Below are 19,380 nucleotides of genomic sequence, written 5' to 3'. Positions count from 1 at the left end.
GATCTTTCAACAAAATGCGACGCAAAGATGTTCTGGATACCGCAAGTTCAGCTGATCGCTTGCGAGTCGATAGACTAGGATTACGTAGAACTGAAGCTCTAACTTGTTCAATTGTGTCTACCGTTCTTGTTGACCTTGGGCGTCCCGCAGGCTTCTATTTGAGAGTCGAACCAGTAGCTTCGAACTTTCTGACCCACGATCTAATCACACTTTCCTTCGGACACTGATTTAGGTCATGTAATCCAAACTCACGCCGAAATAAACGCCGAACAATAGCGCACGAATCGCCATTTTTGTAATAATGTTTAAAGCAGAATGCACGTGGCGCTCCGGTGAAGTGATCCATCGCAACTAAATTTCCGAGAACCGAGCTTCTCAACCCCACCACCCGCGCGGCCTCCTCTCATATCGTTCAAACGCAAGAGTGTTTTTAAAATCGTACGCCTTTCTGGCCCACCCGTTACCTTAACCGGTGGAAGTGCAGACTCGCAGCCTATCCAGTCGGAGACAGGCACGATTGTTGACTCATATAATATGTATGTAGCCTGTTGTAAAATGCTATTTTAGAACGTACTGACCTAATTTTGGTCCGACGTTCATTTCAAAGTTTTGTACGTATTTCAATATTTTGAAAAGAACACTGCTTCGCAGATAATATGATGTTATAGATAAATAATAAAAACCCATTTTTCAGTAATTATACAAATATAATCAACAAAATAAAACAAATGAAATTATAAAAATCACAGTCGTTTATTTAATTAAATACTGGTATATAGGATAAACATAGAGATTTACCAAAAATAATTAGCATAATGAAAGATAAAATTGAATCTAACGCCTAAGAATATCTACCTGAGTACCTTTTTAAAATTAAGATTTAGGATTATACAGGGTGAAAAATTATTGAACCGAATTACGCTAAAATACGATTGTATGTATGGTTTTAGAAATAGATTTTAAATAAACTATTTCCAAGTCGCTAGGAAATTCGCGCACGTGTTGTAGCTATGTTGATTATTTAACATTAAAAAGTAAATTTTTGGTAAACAAAAATTGTATCTTAGCTGTCTAGTAGTCTCTAGAAAACACTCCTAACAATAACTCGGTTAATTAAAGTTTCACCCTATGTGATTTTAAAGTGTAAATAAAACTTATTTACCAATAAGTTTAAGAAACTTAACTTTAAGTCATGGGCCCAATCTTCTATAAAACCTTAACCCTAGCCCCTATGGGTATGTATAAACAATGTATTTTGCATCAGATTTACCGTAGGCGTAATGAAAATTAAATGTTCATAGTAAAGGTGAATTCCATACACTTTAGTGGCCCAAGAGTGTACCCAAGAGTGTGTGAAGAAGGACTCGGTTTCCTGTAAACCAATTTTGGAAACAAAGTTTGTATAAGGCGTGTATTTGTGCCTTCTTTTGCATCCGTGGTACAGATTAACTTGTTACAGTGAAACCAAAGTGTACTTGTTGGTTTATTGCTGTTTTTTTTTTTTATAAGAGCAAATACCAGGATTGGCTAAGTGGTATAATGGAATATTTATTTAGTTAAGGATAAGTAAAGAAAGTTACTTGATTATAACATATCTTGGTAAGGAAGAAAAATAAAAAGAGAACTGAGCTTTTCAAAATTTTGTCTACGGTAACTCTAATTTTATTTAAATATCTTGCCGCCTATAAAGCTAAATATTTCGAAACCTATTTTATTATAAAGTTATTAACACAGTGTTGATAAAAAGACCAAAATTATAATAATTATATTATTTTTGTCAATAAATATTTTTATTAATTTGAAGTTGAGCTCTTCAGTTTTTTTAGTCTGCCAATTAATTAAATTATTTTGAAACTCCAATTCCAAATTTAGTTTAACAACTAACTAAATTATTTTTGCATTAATAAATATCTCTTGACAACACTCACATTAAAATAAATATATTTCTTAAATGCTACATTATAATAAATAGTTTAATTTATTCATCAAACTTTACTTTTCGAATGAAATTTATGTTGCATTGTCTTCGTCTGACATAGAGTTCATTAATAAGTCGAAATCATATTATGCTATTCGTATTTAATATGCGATTTAAATACATGTTTCGAAGTCATTTACATTTTAACGATGTCGATATTAAATGCTCGATTCGATAAAATTAAAATTTGGTGTTGTGATGTCACTATTACAAATTTAGTATGGAGCGCCACCAATAGATGGCATTACCTATATTCCAAAATACGCAAGCGAAGTATTTTGTTACAATTAGTATAAGACTGCTATTGCTATTGGCGCGACGGCTATTGGCCTGACTCTTTACCCGTCGTTTTATTGTATTTTGCGGTTCGAAGCTACCGCAATAAATATTCCTTTTCCGCCTGCTCTACAGTGTTTATTATTAATATATATTTTTCTTCGTTGTATAATCTCCTTCTACAGGTGTCACAATTTAAGCTACAAAAATTCTCTTAAAATTACTTATTCTTATAGGGTCATTTTTGTCATGAACACTGGATGTACTGATATATTGAATGAACAATCATACATCGGGAAAGCTCGGAAATTACGAATATTTCCGAACCGTAGCCGCGTTTTTAAGTCATTGTATGATGATGTATTTATGAGAATTAAATACGAAATTTTATAAACATTGCCAACGACTTTGACAAAATAACAGCAACGGCGTCGGGATATACTCGTGGTTTCCGAATTTTCCAGATATCAATTATGTTTATTCACTACGTTTATATCCACGTTTAAGCTATTAAGATGTTAATCTTTTAATGTCTCCATAATTTATGAAATTACTTCTTCTTTTGTAGTTTCTTTTATAGTTAGGATAAGAATCCAAACTACATTCGTATCGTTTTGAGCGCCGTCTGAAATGTTTTAATTTCCACTAACGTCTTTATCTTGCGTCGAGAAATTGCGTACACAAAGCGTTCCTTCTATAATCGTAGTAGGGAGTTTAAGTGCATTGAAATATTTCGAAAGTACTAGAAATTCTAGTGTACACAGAATACGTGATATTAGTTTCTGTTTAATATCGAATCTCTTTATCAACACTTAGTTATCAGACCGTAACTGGAATCAACAAAGCTGCCTTTGTGCTAACATCTACTGCATCATCTTCAACTTGAACCTAAGCACTAAATACGATACTATTCTAATGAAAACGAAGAATGCGCATAGAGCACCGAAATCCACCCAGAAATTCGCGTGCTCCATCGTCATTTCACCCAGGAACTTTGATGGGATCCGAAAGTGGCAATACGCTTCAGAACAATTCAGTTTTTCTCTTCCGTACCCATAAACGGCTAGCATAGCTCCCTCAAATCCATATCTCACATAGCTGAAGTAAGTGAGCCATCGGAGATAACTTGGTATAGCGTTGAAGTTAACAAAGAATCCAGAGAATAGCACAACGGGTATTGTAGTGACTGGTCCGAGATAAACACCAGTTTCGATCTTCATACCAGCTCCGATGAGAAGGCCTAAAGACTGGGCGACAAGAGCGGTGAGGATGTTGATACTGGTGAACATGAGAACTCGATCTGTTTGCATTGGCTGCCCGGTCATGAAGTAGACTATTAGGACGTACACTCCGCTGAAAATAACCTGTAAAATAAAAGAAGATTAAAATGTATACAATCGTGGACCAAAAACCTCGATATAACTGCTAATCGCGATACATGACCAAGTAAACAAGTACACCAGATGTTTCGACGAGTACCAAATAGCTTTATAACCAATTTGTAACTATTATACATTGACAAGCTGCAATTTATCAAAGCTACTCTAATTTCTAGTGATAACAAACACAGCAACTAGATGGCGCTTATTGCAAATTTTAATGGTACTACCGTATATTCTTTTACATTGTTTAGGATTAGCGCCATCTACTCATATTAGGAAGCGTTAATTTATAAATTAGTTTATAACGTACAATGCCATCTATTGACAGGCATATTTGTGAAAGTTCAGAAAATTATTTTAGCTTATGATCAATATTTGAATAATATTACAAGACTTCTAATTATTTCATATTAAAGAAGAATTAATTGATATCCACTTTCTGGCTACTTGATCAGCACAATCTAGATGTAAGACGGAATTTCGACCTTTTTCAGAGATACAATCTGTAGTATGGAAGTTAGCAGTTCTCTTGAGTTGTCGGTCAATGATATAATATGAATCAAAAAGATACATAATACTAAAAGAAAAGAAGAAAGAAATTACTAAAAACCACTACTCCGCTTATGCCTTAAACATTCCAAAATATTTGTATACGCTGTTGTATTAAAGCATTTCGAATTAAACTTACCTGAAACGGCAGATCTGCGATAGTTTTAGCGAAGTAGAACGCCTTCAGCGAATACCAGTAGTTTAGATGCTCTCGTACGAATACACTCATCTCAGTAGGGACTGAAACAATTTTGGTTATTTCAGATGGAATACTTCCCAAATTAGAAGGGGTTAAACTTCTTCATAAGGCGTTAGTTAGATAAAGCCAAGCAGTAAAGTCAGCATTACTGTATTCCGGTTTTGAAGGGTAAGGGTGCTGGTGAAATTACAGGCACAAAAGGGCTTGTCAGTGGCGCAGTCGCAGTGCCCCTCAGATCTTTGAGGTTTAAAGCTCTGAGTGGTACTACAATTGTTATGGACAGGCGTGTAGCTTACCATCAGGCGCATGACTTGTTCGTACCGTCACTTGATGTTATAAAAAAAATGACAGATTTTTTCAAACGTAAAATTTTTGTCTTTTCAAATACAAATAACTTGTAAAAAATTTAAAAGCAAATAATAATTTGGAACAATCTAACAAAATTATCTGAATACTTACATGTTAGAATTGTGGGCATCATAGCCGTGAACATAGTGAACATCACAGTGAAGAAAATGCAACCAGCATTGCTCATAACTTTAGCTGCGTCAGACCCAATATCATAATAGAGGAAACCAATCAATAACCCAACAATTGTGTGGGAACACAGTCTCAAATGCGTTAGTGTTTGATCTCGGAGAATACTTCTGAAGGTTCTCTTTAGAAGTATCCAGAACTGTTTCCATCCCGATGTAGGAAATCCAGTTTTGATAGGCTTCTTTGTGACGCTTTCACTCGAATCTAGGAGAGATGTTGTACAGGTCACTGGTGCTAGATTTGTTGGATTAGGTAATGCTAGTGCGTTCTGTTTTTCTGGGTTGAGAGTCGATTCTGATATGTCTATCACAGTACAGGTTGGTTTGTCTGGAACAAAGATATAAGAAGATACATAGTCGTTTTTGGTGTAATCATGAACAATACTGCTAATCGCGATATAAGACAGCGTAGTCAGGTGTTTATAGTATCTTTAAGAGATAAGTTTAAGGAAACTAACATTGTTACACTAGCGTCACAGTACATTTATGTTAAGAGGAATAGTAATTTCTTTATGAAAAATAATGACAGACATTAACACGAGGAATAAAAACAAAACTAGCTGTTCTTGATAGTCGTCTTCACAAGGCAATGTATACGCTTCTAAAACAAGAATCCGGTTGATATACAAAATAAAAATTTACGAGGTTTAAAACTATAGTGAAACAAAAACTTTATACTAAAGGTTATTTTACTACAAATTTTAGTTTTATTTTGTAGTTTATTACACAACTTCTGCGTACTAGGATGACAAAAATCTGTGGTAGTAACCCGTTTAGCTCATAGAGGTATTCTCGATCTCTGATGTTTGAAAACAAAAAATGTATATTGTAAATGTTGGATGTGTACAAAAGTTATTTACACAGAGCAACCCCTAGAGTTTCTTGCTCATTCTTCTCGGGGGAATCTGCCTTACGAATGAGCGGTAGAGTTTAACCAATGTAACGATTTCAAGTGTAATAATGCTTACTATGAAATAAAGATTATTTCGATTTTTTTTAGTGGGACACCAGAGGTCGCGACGAGTACCAAATAGCTGTTTTTGTAACTAATTTGTAACTGTTATACATTGACAAGCTGCAATTAATCAAAGCTTCTCTAATTTCTAGTGATAACCAACAAATCAACTAGATGGCGCTTAGTGCAAATTTTAATGGATATTGCCGGATATTCTTTTACATTGTTTAGGATTAGCGCCATCTACTCATAGTAGGAAGCGTTATTTCATAAATTAGTTTGCCATCAATTGACTTCTTCGCCAATTAACTTCTGTTTCTTGGCGTGTCGACTCTGACGTTTATATTTGTGAGAACGAGTACCAGAAAAATAACTTCTGAAATTTCATACTAATTTTATTAGGCCATTTACATTATATAAACTACTTCCACGCTATTGATCAGCGCCATCTGGACATAAGATAGATTTTTGACCTTTTTTTAGAGTTACGCTCTGTAGTATGGAGATTAACAGTCCTCCTGAGTTAACTATTTATAACAACTGTTTTTACGGTATTTCACTACATCCAAAATACCAGACAAAAACCACTAGGTACCTATATAACAAGCCCAACATTATGTATAATTAACCACTCACCTATCACAATTTCAAGGGTCTCATTCTTCTGGTTGTTCTTGCCATAGTTGTTGTACATGTAGTTCTGCGAAGATGTAGACGAGGAGCTGGACTGACCCCGGCCATAGTTGCCTTTGTTAACTGCCATTACCAATTTGTGGACCCAGTCCCCATGTTCGCCAGTCGCTACTTCCATTACTGGAAATAAAAGGAAATACTGGTTTAGTAGGTCACGTTAAGACTCAAGATTATTGTTAAAGCACTAGCTTGCTTTAACCAAAACATCGGAAATATGAATGTAGGTCAAAGCTCAAAAATTTTCACCAGTCCCTAAAGCATATTGTTGGGTATAATGTACTACAACGTAAAATGTTATATAGGAATTTATCAGCATCTGGGTATTTTTTTCATAATATTTGATATCAATAGAGGAAATTACGCAAATCGTTTTCAGCTATTATCGCAGGGGTGTAGAATTTTTGTCCCGGATTATAAGTTAGTAACTACAATAATAAAAATTAATCTTTCTTTACTAAAAAAAAGGCCATCTAGTCCATAATAGTTTTAAAAAAAGTCAGTCAGTCAAAAAGGCCATCTAGTCCATAATAGTTTTTAAAAAAGTCAGGGTCATGAATAGAGGAAAATATCATCCAAGGTAACATGTATATTGCTTGTATTTTTTGTATCGTTGCGATGAGATGGTTGTCTATTTTTAAATCAAATATGAATGTAGATGTTAATTGTAAAGAAAAACATTTTTTATATCACAAAAAACACATCGATTGACTGCTTTTTGGTAAACTTACCAAACAGGACCTAACTACATATTATACTTATTTTATTATTTAAACAAAAATTATTTCACCAGTTGGACATAGAATGAGATAACTAATTTTACTGTTGTGCCGATGTTAATACAGAACACCATAATAATATTTCGAGGTCACGGGACCAAACAATACAAATGTATCCTTACAAACGTGATCAGTACAAATTAGTACACTACTACACTACTAGTTTACACTGCACAAGACACTACTTCAGTTGTAATGTTGTCAAAGAGAAAGAAAATCTTAGTAAACGAAAAGGAAAATATTACTTGTGTTTTTTGGGTCAGTGTCTACTCGTATTTCAATTCCATTATCTTCTTTTAAAAGGTCCACGCCGATATAAACGTTGACAATACCCAGTTGTTATTTGGTTTTTAGAGCACAGAATCATTACAATGAACGGAAATGAATATGAGTAAGCGATATCGCTTATGGATATCAATCATGGTCGCTAGAACTTTGGACCAATCACACTTACATTAAAATAAATTGATGGTTAGAGTACGCATTTTAATAGAATATTTCGGTACAAATTGAACATGAATAGTACCAATTATTTATTTGAATTTAAATTTTTTAAGTGTTTTAGGATGTTCAGTGGGCTACATTTTTGTTTTAGAGTGCTTTAGAAGTACTAGGAATAAAATGTATGGAACACTATGTTGGTAACTAATAAAATAGGCTTTACACTTTAAAATACTCACCATAATCAGCAGGATTGTGATAACTAGGGCAATTTAATCCCATCGACGACAAAAATGGCACTAATCCGATGACTTTTCCTTGATATATACATTGCCCGTCCGCCAAAGTGTACAAGAAGTCGAACATCTCAAAAAGCCTTGCGGACGGTTGATGGATGGTACAAATGATTGTTCTCCCTCCTCTTGCCAACGATTTGAGCAATGATATACACTGGAAACACGAAGAACTGTCCAACCCTGAAGTAGGTTCATCGAAGAACATTACAGGCGGGTTGTTCACTAATTCTAAAGCTATGGACAAGCGTTTCTTCTGGCCACCTGATAAATTGATCGTTCTCGTATCACTTGCTTCTACAAGACCTAACATTTCCAATATCTCTTCAATAACAATCTTCTTCGCTGCTTGCGTCATGTCTTTACCAAGTTTCAAGTTAGCTGATACAAACATCGCCTCCCTTACAGTTAGATGGGGTAGTAAACAATCATCTTGCATAATATAACACGACAGCTTCCTAAACCTTCGAAGATTCCTCTCCTTTCCATTAATGAGTATTGACCCGCTGACATTGGACGTCCTGAAATCAAAGTGGAATGAATTTTTAACCGTGTTTTTAGGTTGGCTACGTTCCAAATGTGAATAGTACACAGGCTAATAAACATTTTATTGGTTTTTAAAGCCAACTATTTGAGTGCATTTTACAACCAACTAATATTATGAATAATTAGAAGTTCTTCAACCTAAACAAGCAATCGCCAAAAAATGATGATGTAATATCCGAAATTAATGAGGACATCTGTCCGTCTTTCGATGAGACAAGTTTAATGGATTCCATAATAAATTATTTAGTATTCGTCAAATAATTGTAAAATACTGAGGGTCGCATTCTAGAACTCTACTCAATGCTCAAGTCAGGATTTGAGCAGACTTGAGTATGATTTCAATCACTGGAAATACGACCCTAATGGCAAGGACTTGAGTATGATTTTCAGTGCTCACTGCAATACTCAAGTCCTGACTTAAGTATTGAGTAGAGTTCTGGAATACGACCCTTAGTCACGGATGTAAAATGAAGCCTTTCACAAAACCGGTCTCAATTTTCACAAAGTATTCCTAGCCAGTACATCGAACATAATATTGTTGTAATATATATCTACCACAGGCAAATTAGGCGCCTGGACGTTGAGTTGCGGAATCCAGCCCGTTGCACCAAGTACCATGTAATTATTTATCTATTTTTGTTTCTCTCGACATGTAATTATCGTTATTAACTTACACTTAAGCAGTATTGGTTAAAAGAGTTTGTTAAGGTGTATAACTGAAGCCGAATTAGAGTATTACTGTTTCAAAGTCACGGACGTCACGTAGGACACATTTTTGGAACTAATCTCCAACAACCCGCACTGAATCCCAACAAGAACCGCTATGTGAATAAATAAAATGTACTTACTTGTAACCCGCTAAAATATTCATGAGTGTACTCTTGCCTGCTCCTGAAGGCCCCATAATCGCCGTCAGTTCTCCCGACCTGAACGTTCCGTTGATACATTTCAACAAAGCTTTGTATCCTCTCTTTCTTCCTTCACTCACTGAATAAGAGAGGTCTGTAAACTCTATGTCGACTGGAGGTCTCTTTGGAAGATGTGTGAGAGCGGCCATGGGCTTCTTTTGGTCTCCAAGATCATTTGGGATTTTAGGCACCAGACCTGTCATTGCAGCGGTACCGGCACCTCCATTGCATAGGTTCATTTGGGAGCCCCTGGAAAAGAAAAAAATGAAATCAATCATTGGCTACGTAAAATCAGATAAAGCTTTAAGGTAAGTTGGAAACATTTTTAATCCAGGATTAAAACGGTAATCTTTCACGATTTTAAGTATATTGTAGAAGAAATTGTAAAGTAAATGAATAGATCAAAATAGTAGATGACACCACGCGGTATTATATACTGCCGAACTTTGTCTAAAAATGATGTGTTAAAATACTGACATAATAAATAATACATATAAAGTACCTGTATTGTAATGGAATAACACGTTATAAACAAAAGGAATGAATAAAAATAATAATCTTCATTCACAGCAAAATATAAAGTAAAATTGGAGTAAGTATAATTAATTCAATAATTAAAGGTTTTCGAGTGGAGTGGGTGAAATGAATTGTCTTTATTCAATCACTTAGTAAATATTGCAGAAGATAAAACCAAAGTATGAGTTTGAATTGATGAATTACAATGTGAGAATCATATTTCTAGATTTTATGATCGCGAATGCAAAAGATAAAAATATTGTAAAGGTATATTGAATACACGACTGGCGGTTAATAGAATAAATGTCTCTTACGAAACATATATTTAAAAGGTTACGTATAAAGAATATTTAGATGAATTTGATGACCTGTAACAAAAGCTAAAACGAAGACAATTATCACTCACGATCGTCTTTCAAGTCGAAGGAAGACACGGGAACAATGTATAAATTTTTCCATTTCCAAAATGGCGACAATACATAACTTAACCGAAAACAAAACTAACCTGACAATTGAAACATTCCGGTTGAAATAACAAAGATGAGAAATGGCACTACCATGACTGATGATGAATGAACATCAATATCGAAACGCCCAGTCCAAATGTAAATTTCTACTCAATTCATACAAAATGAAATCATATACACTGATTTAGTTAAACCAATTTCAGACAAATACACCACGTTGGCAGATCGCCCAAGGGCCGTTTGGGATTACACAACTGTAGAATATCTAATACAGTTAGGGAATATTACTAAAGCCTGCTTTTATACAATATAGGCGAGGTTCGGCAAAAAACAGTATGCATACAAACATATTCCAATGTGTATTGACTTTATTGGGAATCTTATAAAGCTAAATTTCAAAAGAATATAATTTTCAAAATGCAAACGTTCAACTTTCGAACAAAGAATATTAACACTATAGAGTTTTCAGTACGTGTGTGACACATTGTACCAAAATGCCGAACAAGAGTCAACAAAGAGATCAGTTGCTAACAAATTCTAAGAAAAAAATCACACTTGAATGAACTTCCGGGTTCAACATTTTTAGAATGTTTCCAGAAGCACGTTTGTTATGTGAACTACGTGGCATGTGTAATGTTTACGGCATCGAAAGAACAGTTAGACTGACTCATACAGTCATTGGCATTCCGTCTTTACTTTCTAGTGCTAACGAATTAATGTTTATTATCAACATTGCTCTTTAGGAGTGAAAAAACTGAAATATATGATGATTCGTCACTAGAATTATGATCATGTATTCTATCGTTTTGAAAGCAGGTCAAATTCAATATGTCTATGTCTCCAGTACACTCAAGGTATTTCAATGCGAGCCAAAAATCTAGGTCTGTAAATTAATATGAATAAAATAAGAACATGCAGGGAAAATTTGATACAGATCCTATGTCGACAAGCGCCCGATGGCGACTTACGAGGCTTCAGTTGAAAACCAAAATTTAGCAGGTTCTCTGTAGTACTTAAAGAGAAATATCTAAAAATTATTTATAAAAATTATGTACAAGATTAGATATGTTATTCTTAAGTAATTCGTTTTAAGCTTTTATTGTAGCCTGATTTCAGGATTTTATATGATCGGATAAAGTACATCCTATCGTGTAATACTTTAGCACATTCTTATACAATATCCTTCGATGCATAGTATAAATTTTGTAAGACAGCTATTTAATATTTAATACCTAATACACTTTGACTAACAAAACAATTTTTTTCCCGCTTCTTTTCTAGTGACTCGACTTATGGTGTTGAAAGTATTCCGTTTTACAATATAACCAATTACACCTATGAGAAACTAATTGGAAAATTTATTTCTGTTGCTCTATTACGACCACAACAAGAAAATTAACTGGTGGTCAGGCGGGTTGGTCATTGATCATTGGTCATGGATCGCATTATAGCTTCAATATATAAACACAATAAGACTGTGGTCGCTTGAGTTTATTTGTTCTTCATTGTGTCGCGATGACGTACGACAATTACGCGACGACTTTGCATACACAACCTATCACAAACTGGAATTTATTTTTTCCGAAATAACGTTTGTTAGAATTTTCATTACACCGAAAACTGAATTATAACGAAACCGTTGTTCTTTCAGAATATGTTGGATGGTTATCGCAGACACGATTCGGTTAGGTCAAGTTAAGTTTAAAAGAAAAAATATTTTCCTCACAAAATTACTTGGTTTTGTTCTCAAAATTACGAGGTTATGAAAATTCGAGCTAACGTTATTTCTGAAAAATATCATTTCGGATTTCTGATAGGTAACCCATACACAGGCACCCTTAGGGTGAGGCCAGGCGAGCGCAGCGTTATCTTGTGAGTTGTTACGACCAAACTTCGGTCGCACTATGTGACGTGTGTGTGCAAGTGGAGCGAGGGGTGAGAGAACCATTTGGTAGCACGTAGAAGTACCTTACACATAAACTTGCATATAGTATATGAAACACTTTAATCTTGTCATATTGAGTGGATGTACCCAAACATTGTCTTCTAATGTTTCATAAATGCCCACTATTTTTGATGAATCCTTTGGACTATATGATACAAACATCCCGGACAAACGTTTAAAAGCAATGGAATAAAATACATTCGTGTGGCGCTTCAACTGAATTTCAGTCGAATGTAAATTGCGCAACTCAAAAAACGCGATTCACGACTCACAAAATTATGCTAGTCCGGCCTCACCCTTACTAACAATGTTGATGAACTGACAAATGGACAATCAACTGATGGCGAATGACGACCTTAATTTAATGTATTTTGTTTGAAAATTACTTTTAAAGTGTTTAATTAAGAATTAAGTTTTATTAACATAAGAATATAAAAGGAGTCCGAAACGCATCGAAACATTGGTTTCTTTGAAAAAACAAAAATAAAGAGTTTAATTTCGAAAAAAGGACGGTGACAGGCGCCGCCATTTTGCGGAAAAAGACAAAAAGAAAGAACGGATTTTTGTTTCGTTTCAATTTATAGTATTCTTTTATTAAGTGACGGGATGAACAACGTACCCTTGGTGATAGATAAGCAACACGTCTGTCCGTAACAATTGCAGTACCAGTTAGAGCATAAATCTTAAAAAATCACAAAGTTCTGAGGGGCACTGCCAGTGCTCCCGTCCCGAAATCTCATTTGCCTGTAATTTCACCAGCACCCTTACTAAACCGAAACGCAATAATAGATATAGGTAAGTAAATAGTACATTATTGCAGACGCGGGGAAGTGAGGGAATTGCTGGACGAGTATGAGTTACAAGGACGAGCGCCAGCGAGGCCTTGCACTGATACGAGTCAAGTAATCCCCGTCCCCGCCGAGGCATGTTTAGTATATTTCTCAAACAATGTGAGGATGTGTTAATAAAAGACTAAAGAAAGGAAAATATAAATTAGTATTAAAAGTAATATTTGACGTGTTAGGATAATTGCCAAAAGAAAATGTTATTGTTTTTCCAGGCACATCAATTGTAGTCTGCTCAACTTCAGATGAGGTATTTGAATGTGTATCTATTACTGTATTTTCGTTATCGCTCTTCTCACTAGCACTTATTTTCGCGACCAAAATACAAAAAAGTCGAAAAAACAAAAGAATACACTTTAGTTTAAATGTTACCGCCAATTTCTTTTTTCAAGCAAGCGGTACAGGTAAGTATTTTTAATTCTCACAACTATGAACACTGAAGTTTTTCTTTTGCCTCTTTACTACATTTAAAAGTTTATAGAAGTGGACAGTAATGGATTTTAAGTCGCACGATCCATAAATGACAAACTTTCCATGTTCGTTTTTTGAAAGAAATGCAAACATTTCCGAGCACGTGTGAGAAAAGGGTATTACAATAATTTATAATAGTCACTGGAGTCTCATTTCTTAGACAAAGTTTTATATAACAAGTGACAATAGTTATTTATCGCGATTGCCCAATATTAAGAATACCTACAATCTAAATTTATACAAACGTAAACCTTTCCGAACACAACACAAGATCTAAATTCCAGCTCACGGTGTCCTTGAATGCTATTCGTATCGTATAGGAACGCACAAAAATAGAAGAACACAACACAGCGCGTAAGCGGAAAATCCTTTTATAATCCACTGGTTCAAAATTGAACAACAGGGCAAAGGAACTGAATAGAATTTAGATAGGTTTTTAGGAGACAATGAATCTTTTGAATGAAGTTTTTGACCAGGTTATAAAAGAACTTTACGTATCATTACTGCTATAACATCGGTGCAAAACGTTGTACAGAATTGTTGTTTGTATTGAGGTTGAAGTTCTTTTTATGCATCGAGTATATAACGAGAAATAGAGACGAAATGTCATTTAATTTGTTTGAAAACTATTCTGCTATATCATTACTGTGACAACTGCGCTCCGATTGGCCAGCCCGAAGTCGAAACAATTGACGGGTGTCGTTAATAGGTGTCGTCAATTGTTTCACTTTAAATTATGTAATATTATTATATAATGGACGAAAATTGCAAAATTACATATTTAATTACGATGAAATTTGATTCCGTCTATTTTGTAATTAGATGTTTTGCTGTTTTTCCCCACACCACCGAATGGAACAGCACGGCATTGTTAGAGATATTATCTTTATTACAATAAATACAGAATATTTTTATAATATACGGAAACGTACACACAGGTCAGTTGTTGGCGCTGTACTATTTCAGCTTTCTAATTTGTAATTTCAGTGCAAACGAGAGTTGATATTTATAAGTGATGTATCACTGATAACTCACCAGGAATGTAGACCCTTATTTCGTCTCTATTTCTGGTTATACACTCGATGTTTTTATGATATCAGGTGACGGGACCAACAAGTCGTGCGCCTGAAATCGCAAATGCCTGAGGGGACGCTAAGGTCATCAAATCCTATCATCGTCATCAACAACCCATTTATACGTTCACTGGGCTTAGGTCTCCTCTCAGGGGAGATTAATGCAGATTGGGGATTTGACATGGTTGTGAACCTTCTTCAACGTACAGGTTTCATATACACATAATATGCACATCAATTCTGAGAAACTCAGAGCTACGAGCCCAGATTCGAACCCACGGCTTCTGCTTGAGAGGCGTTAGATCAAACCATTAGGCCACCATGGCTTTTTTCAAATTCGTTGTGGCTGTAATATCACCATCATCTTTACCCTTCAAAACCGGAACGCGCTAATGCTCACGTTACTGGTTGGCGGCAGAAATAGGAAGAGTATTTGCCGAAATGAACTCTTTCACAAGAAGCTCTTACTGCTACAAGTATTAAAACAGCTAAATAAAAATGTTAATAACGCCTTTATGCTTCAGTCCTAGCAAGTGATTATTTAAATTGATCGCTTTAACGTTCACTAGGAAAACCTGCGCGTTAGAGATTGTTCAAAGTTCTTCAATGGCCTAGGCGTCTAGGTTCTGTCCTATAATATGCTTTAGCCAAATTGATACAAAATATCCTGAACGTAATCTGTAGTTACAGAAAATTTTGGTTCAGAAAAATTTTGTGCGCCAATCATTCATTTCAGACAAGATATTTTAGTTCTGAGTCACGAGAGGCGTAATATTTTAATAGAACGGTGTATTTACTCCAAATAGACAGAACACAATTGGTATCTTGAAATTACTAAATCATCAGTAAATGGGGTTATGCTAAATAAGACACGTTATAGGTAGGATGGGGCAGGTATTTTCAATTACCTTTTTAAGGCGAAATGGTATCGTGCTTGCGTAGGTTTTGAAACGCTCATGGTAAACGCAGAGCGCTGCGCCTATAAACTCATTGCACGATATTTAAACATAATACTTTTTAGAAATAAAACATACTCTCCTACTGTAAAATAAGCTCATAGTCCTCTGAAATACTTATTACAAAACACGAGAGAGAAAATTTTCATTCAAATATCTCTAATAACAATCGAACGAATCTGATTTCTCCGTATATATATATCCTTACTCCTATAGACAGGCGTGTCGCTTACCACTAGGGGCACGACTTGTTCGTCCCGTCATTTAGTAGGTATCAAAATGCTGCACTTGTGAGACACCCCTGGGAATTTCTATAGCTAATCACATAAAATAAGCAGTAATAATCGTCCAGGAAAGTAGTTACTGCCACCTTACCTTGCTCAGCCGCCAAGCAGTAATGCGAGCATTCCGGTCTTTAAAGATAAGGATGCTGGTGAAATTATAGGCACAAGGAACTTGCCAACTTACGTCTCAAGGTGACGGGCGCGGTGACAGGGCCCCTCAAATAACGTACACTCAACATAGCCCCGCACTAGGGATACCCTGTGTCGCGGGTGCCATGGACACACACGTAGACAACCACAAATTGCACCCAAACTCACGAGAGAAATAAATGTAGGCCATACAAATATTTCCCGAACCGGGAACCGAACCTGGGACCTCTGCATGGCAATCCGGCATGGTAACCGTTCGGCCACGGAGGCAGTTATAGTTAATCTTTGCTATGTAAAGCTCTGAGTGGCACTGCAACTGCTATGGACAGGCGTGTCGCTTACCAGCAGGCGCACGACTTGTTCGTTCCGTTACTTGGTATTGTAAAAAAAAGCTGTACGCTGTCTTTAACTAGAGGACTTCAGATGTTTTCCATTAATTCTATACCTTTTATGCAGATTTTATCACAATTAATTGAGAGGTTGCTAACGCTGCAGTAGACATTCACCAATGCACGTAACTTAGAAATAAAAGTCTATGCCCTAAGATACCTGACACCTAACCGACTATTTAGTTCTGAGTAGATCACTGTGAAGGAATATGTTAAACCAACTTAACCTTTAACCTGTGAGTCGAAAACTTTATTTTGATATTATTTCCTTATTACATTATTAGCGAATGACGTTTTAAGAAACCATTGAAGCCAATTTGATCTTCAATAACCACCGAATAATAAATACAGTAGAAGTGCTTAGTTTGTGTGGCACGTGTGCCAACAGCGTGCGGAGTTCCGAAACTTGAGCTCAGTCCGCCATTTTAGATTTGTACACACGCCAGCACATCAAGCTACACATTGACGTATCTTGTTCCGTTGCACTGGAGGCGATTTTCGAACAAAAATGTGTAGTCTGATGCGCCGTTGTCCGTACGTTATTGTCGTGTCAATCATCTCACGCGAAACCTCGAAAATCGTAGAAAAATGCCTTTATTTTTTAAATTTATTTGGAAACGAAAGTAAATCTTACACCGCAAGAAGCGACCATATTGGTCGCTTCTTTTTTGCAGAACTTAGTAAGCATCCGTATTCATCATCTTTCAGCTATGTACACCGCTAGATGGCAGCACATTGATTGAAATTTCAATATAAAATCAAAACGTCGTAATTTGCAGTAACAAGTATTGAATATGATATTGAAGTTTCAATGATATGCAAACAGAGTGTTTAAGTTGTTAACAATCCAGAATAATGTTATTTCTTTTTAAATTTGAAATTACGACCAATCTTTATCAAGTTATCGTAGTGTTTCAAATGATAGTAATAAAAGTTTGTTTTTCTTTCTTCCGTGTTAATAACCCTAAATAAATACAAATTTTAACCAAAATACTGGAACTCCTTTCCATTTTTCTGTTGCGAAAGAAGGCTAGGGGGTCAGGTGGCCTACCACAACCTCTTAAAACAATATTACTTTAACCTTACATTGACTTTTCGTACCATAACGCGTTTAAAGTAAGCTTATTTGTAATGTTAAAACTATGATGTTTAATTGGCAGCTTTATGACTATTCATTCACTCAGTTCGTACTATGACGCGACTTTGACATTAAAGTAATATTGTTCTTGAGTCAAATTTAGCAATCTTAAAATAGTTACACGGATGCAACGGAAACAATATTATTTTCAGTTTTATTGTCTTAATATTGATTTATAATGATTAAAAGTTAAGTTGAACTTATTTTATTTACATATATCTCTTCAATATTTTGTTAATTTTTTTTAATAGCACATAGGAAATAATTTCTCGTAAAATAAAAATACGCGATGTTTATTTTGTAAAATTATGACAGCGCCATTTATATGCTCCTTGGCGAAACTAACTGTTGACACTAGACTATGGTTCCGAATTTACAACGTGACTGTCAAGACTCAGCTTGTTTTATTTATTTTTCTTCATGAAAATGCGGAATAATAATTGAAAACAACGTAAATTTAATAGATTTCATTATTACATACTTTTCTTTTTTTGGCAGTTAAAATTCTCTGAATGTAAATAATATTAAGTACTTTAACATTATACTACGATAACACGATTCGGAACATCAAAAAAGAAAGAGATAGCATTATACAGTTCATATAGCGTTGTTTCTTTCCTACTTTCAGTAAGGAATAGACAATATTGGGAAATCATTCGTTCTTTCTGTCACTTTAGCAATAATAGATTACTTGGTTGATAGGTTTGTCATGGTACGAAAATGCGTAATATTTCAATATGCAAAGTAAGCATATACTTACATTGAAATAAGATTGTTTTTGGAAAGCTTATGGTAAGCCCCCAGCATTAAGCATAGACTGAACGTACATAGACATTAAAGTCTAGATTCATGTCACCACAAGCATTGGAGCCGTTAACCTCTCAAGTGAGGAGTAACTGTTCTCGGTCAATGATTTGTGGACAAAATTTAAAGTCACCAGCTAGTGCCCGCGACTTTATGTGGGTCGAATTTGGTAAATAACCAACATGACTTAGGTACACTGAGTACGTAGAGCATATTACAATTAACACCTTTTAGGTCTAATGCCAAATAACCAAAAGGTGATACTTGAAGGACACAATTTTCACAAAGAAGCATTAGCAACCCACGTCTTCTTTTGGCAACTAGTTTTTATAAAGAAAAAATAGGTACGTGTCTCTTTATTTTATTTAAGTTCTGCAAGTCTTTATGGTCACAAATGTCATTGACTTACCAAAACAGAGATGGGCAAGCGTCTGGGTTTTAACCCGACGCATTGTTTTCTTGCCGTGTTTTAATCGGGTTAAAAGCAATTAACGCCTGAAATAGAGGGCAAAAACTAATTATTTGTACATGGAGTACTATTCAAATTAGTGATATTATGACGAAATGTTTATTGCTTGCTTACATATATCGGCTTTCTATTGAATCGATTTGCTTGAAAATCGCTTTGAAATGAATCTATAGAAAAACTCGATAAGTACGACACCTTAATCCACTTTCATAAAAATGGAATCGTAATGTGCATCTCTAGTAGTAAGTAATAGTCAACAGAATTGCAAGCTGGATATTGTGCGGAGTTGCCTCTTTTTCGTCAAAAAAATATTTTTTACATGAAAATTTGTATTAAGTATG

General features: G+C 35.1%; 1 protein-coding gene across 1 annotated transcript in view; it reads right to left on the bottom strand.

Annotated features, from left to right (window-relative positions):
• Nucleotides 1-1,809: 1,809 nt before the first annotated feature.
• LOC113226867 (ATP-binding cassette sub-family G member 4) overlaps nucleotides 1,810-19,380 on the bottom strand; it is a 22,130-nt gene continuing 4,559 nt past the window's right edge. Inside the window, exons 2-7 of the mRNA XM_026459654.1 lie at nucleotides 9,473-9,781; nucleotides 8,025-8,599; nucleotides 6,512-6,688; nucleotides 4,844-5,248; nucleotides 4,325-4,425; nucleotides 1,810-3,618 (exon numbers count right to left, since the gene is read on the bottom strand). Coding sequence (XP_026315439.1) covers nucleotides 3,118-3,618; nucleotides 4,325-4,425; nucleotides 4,844-5,248; nucleotides 6,512-6,688; nucleotides 8,025-8,599; nucleotides 9,473-9,781 — 2,068 coding nt within the window. The 3' untranslated portion in view covers nucleotides 1,810-3,117. The remainder of the gene's footprint in view (nucleotides 3,619-4,324; nucleotides 4,426-4,843; nucleotides 5,249-6,511; nucleotides 6,689-8,024; nucleotides 8,600-9,472; nucleotides 9,782-19,380) is intronic.

This window comes from Hyposmocoma kahamanoa, unplaced genomic scaffold (genome assembly GCF_003589595.1).
Source record: "Hyposmocoma kahamanoa isolate Upper Pololo Valley unplaced genomic scaffold, ASM358959v1 202, whole genome shotgun sequence".
NCBI classification, from domain to species: domain Eukaryota; kingdom Metazoa; phylum Arthropoda; class Insecta; order Lepidoptera; family Cosmopterigidae; genus Hyposmocoma; species Hyposmocoma kahamanoa.
Note: the sequence above shows the minus strand (reverse complement) of the source record. Positions and strands in the feature narration are given on the sequence as shown.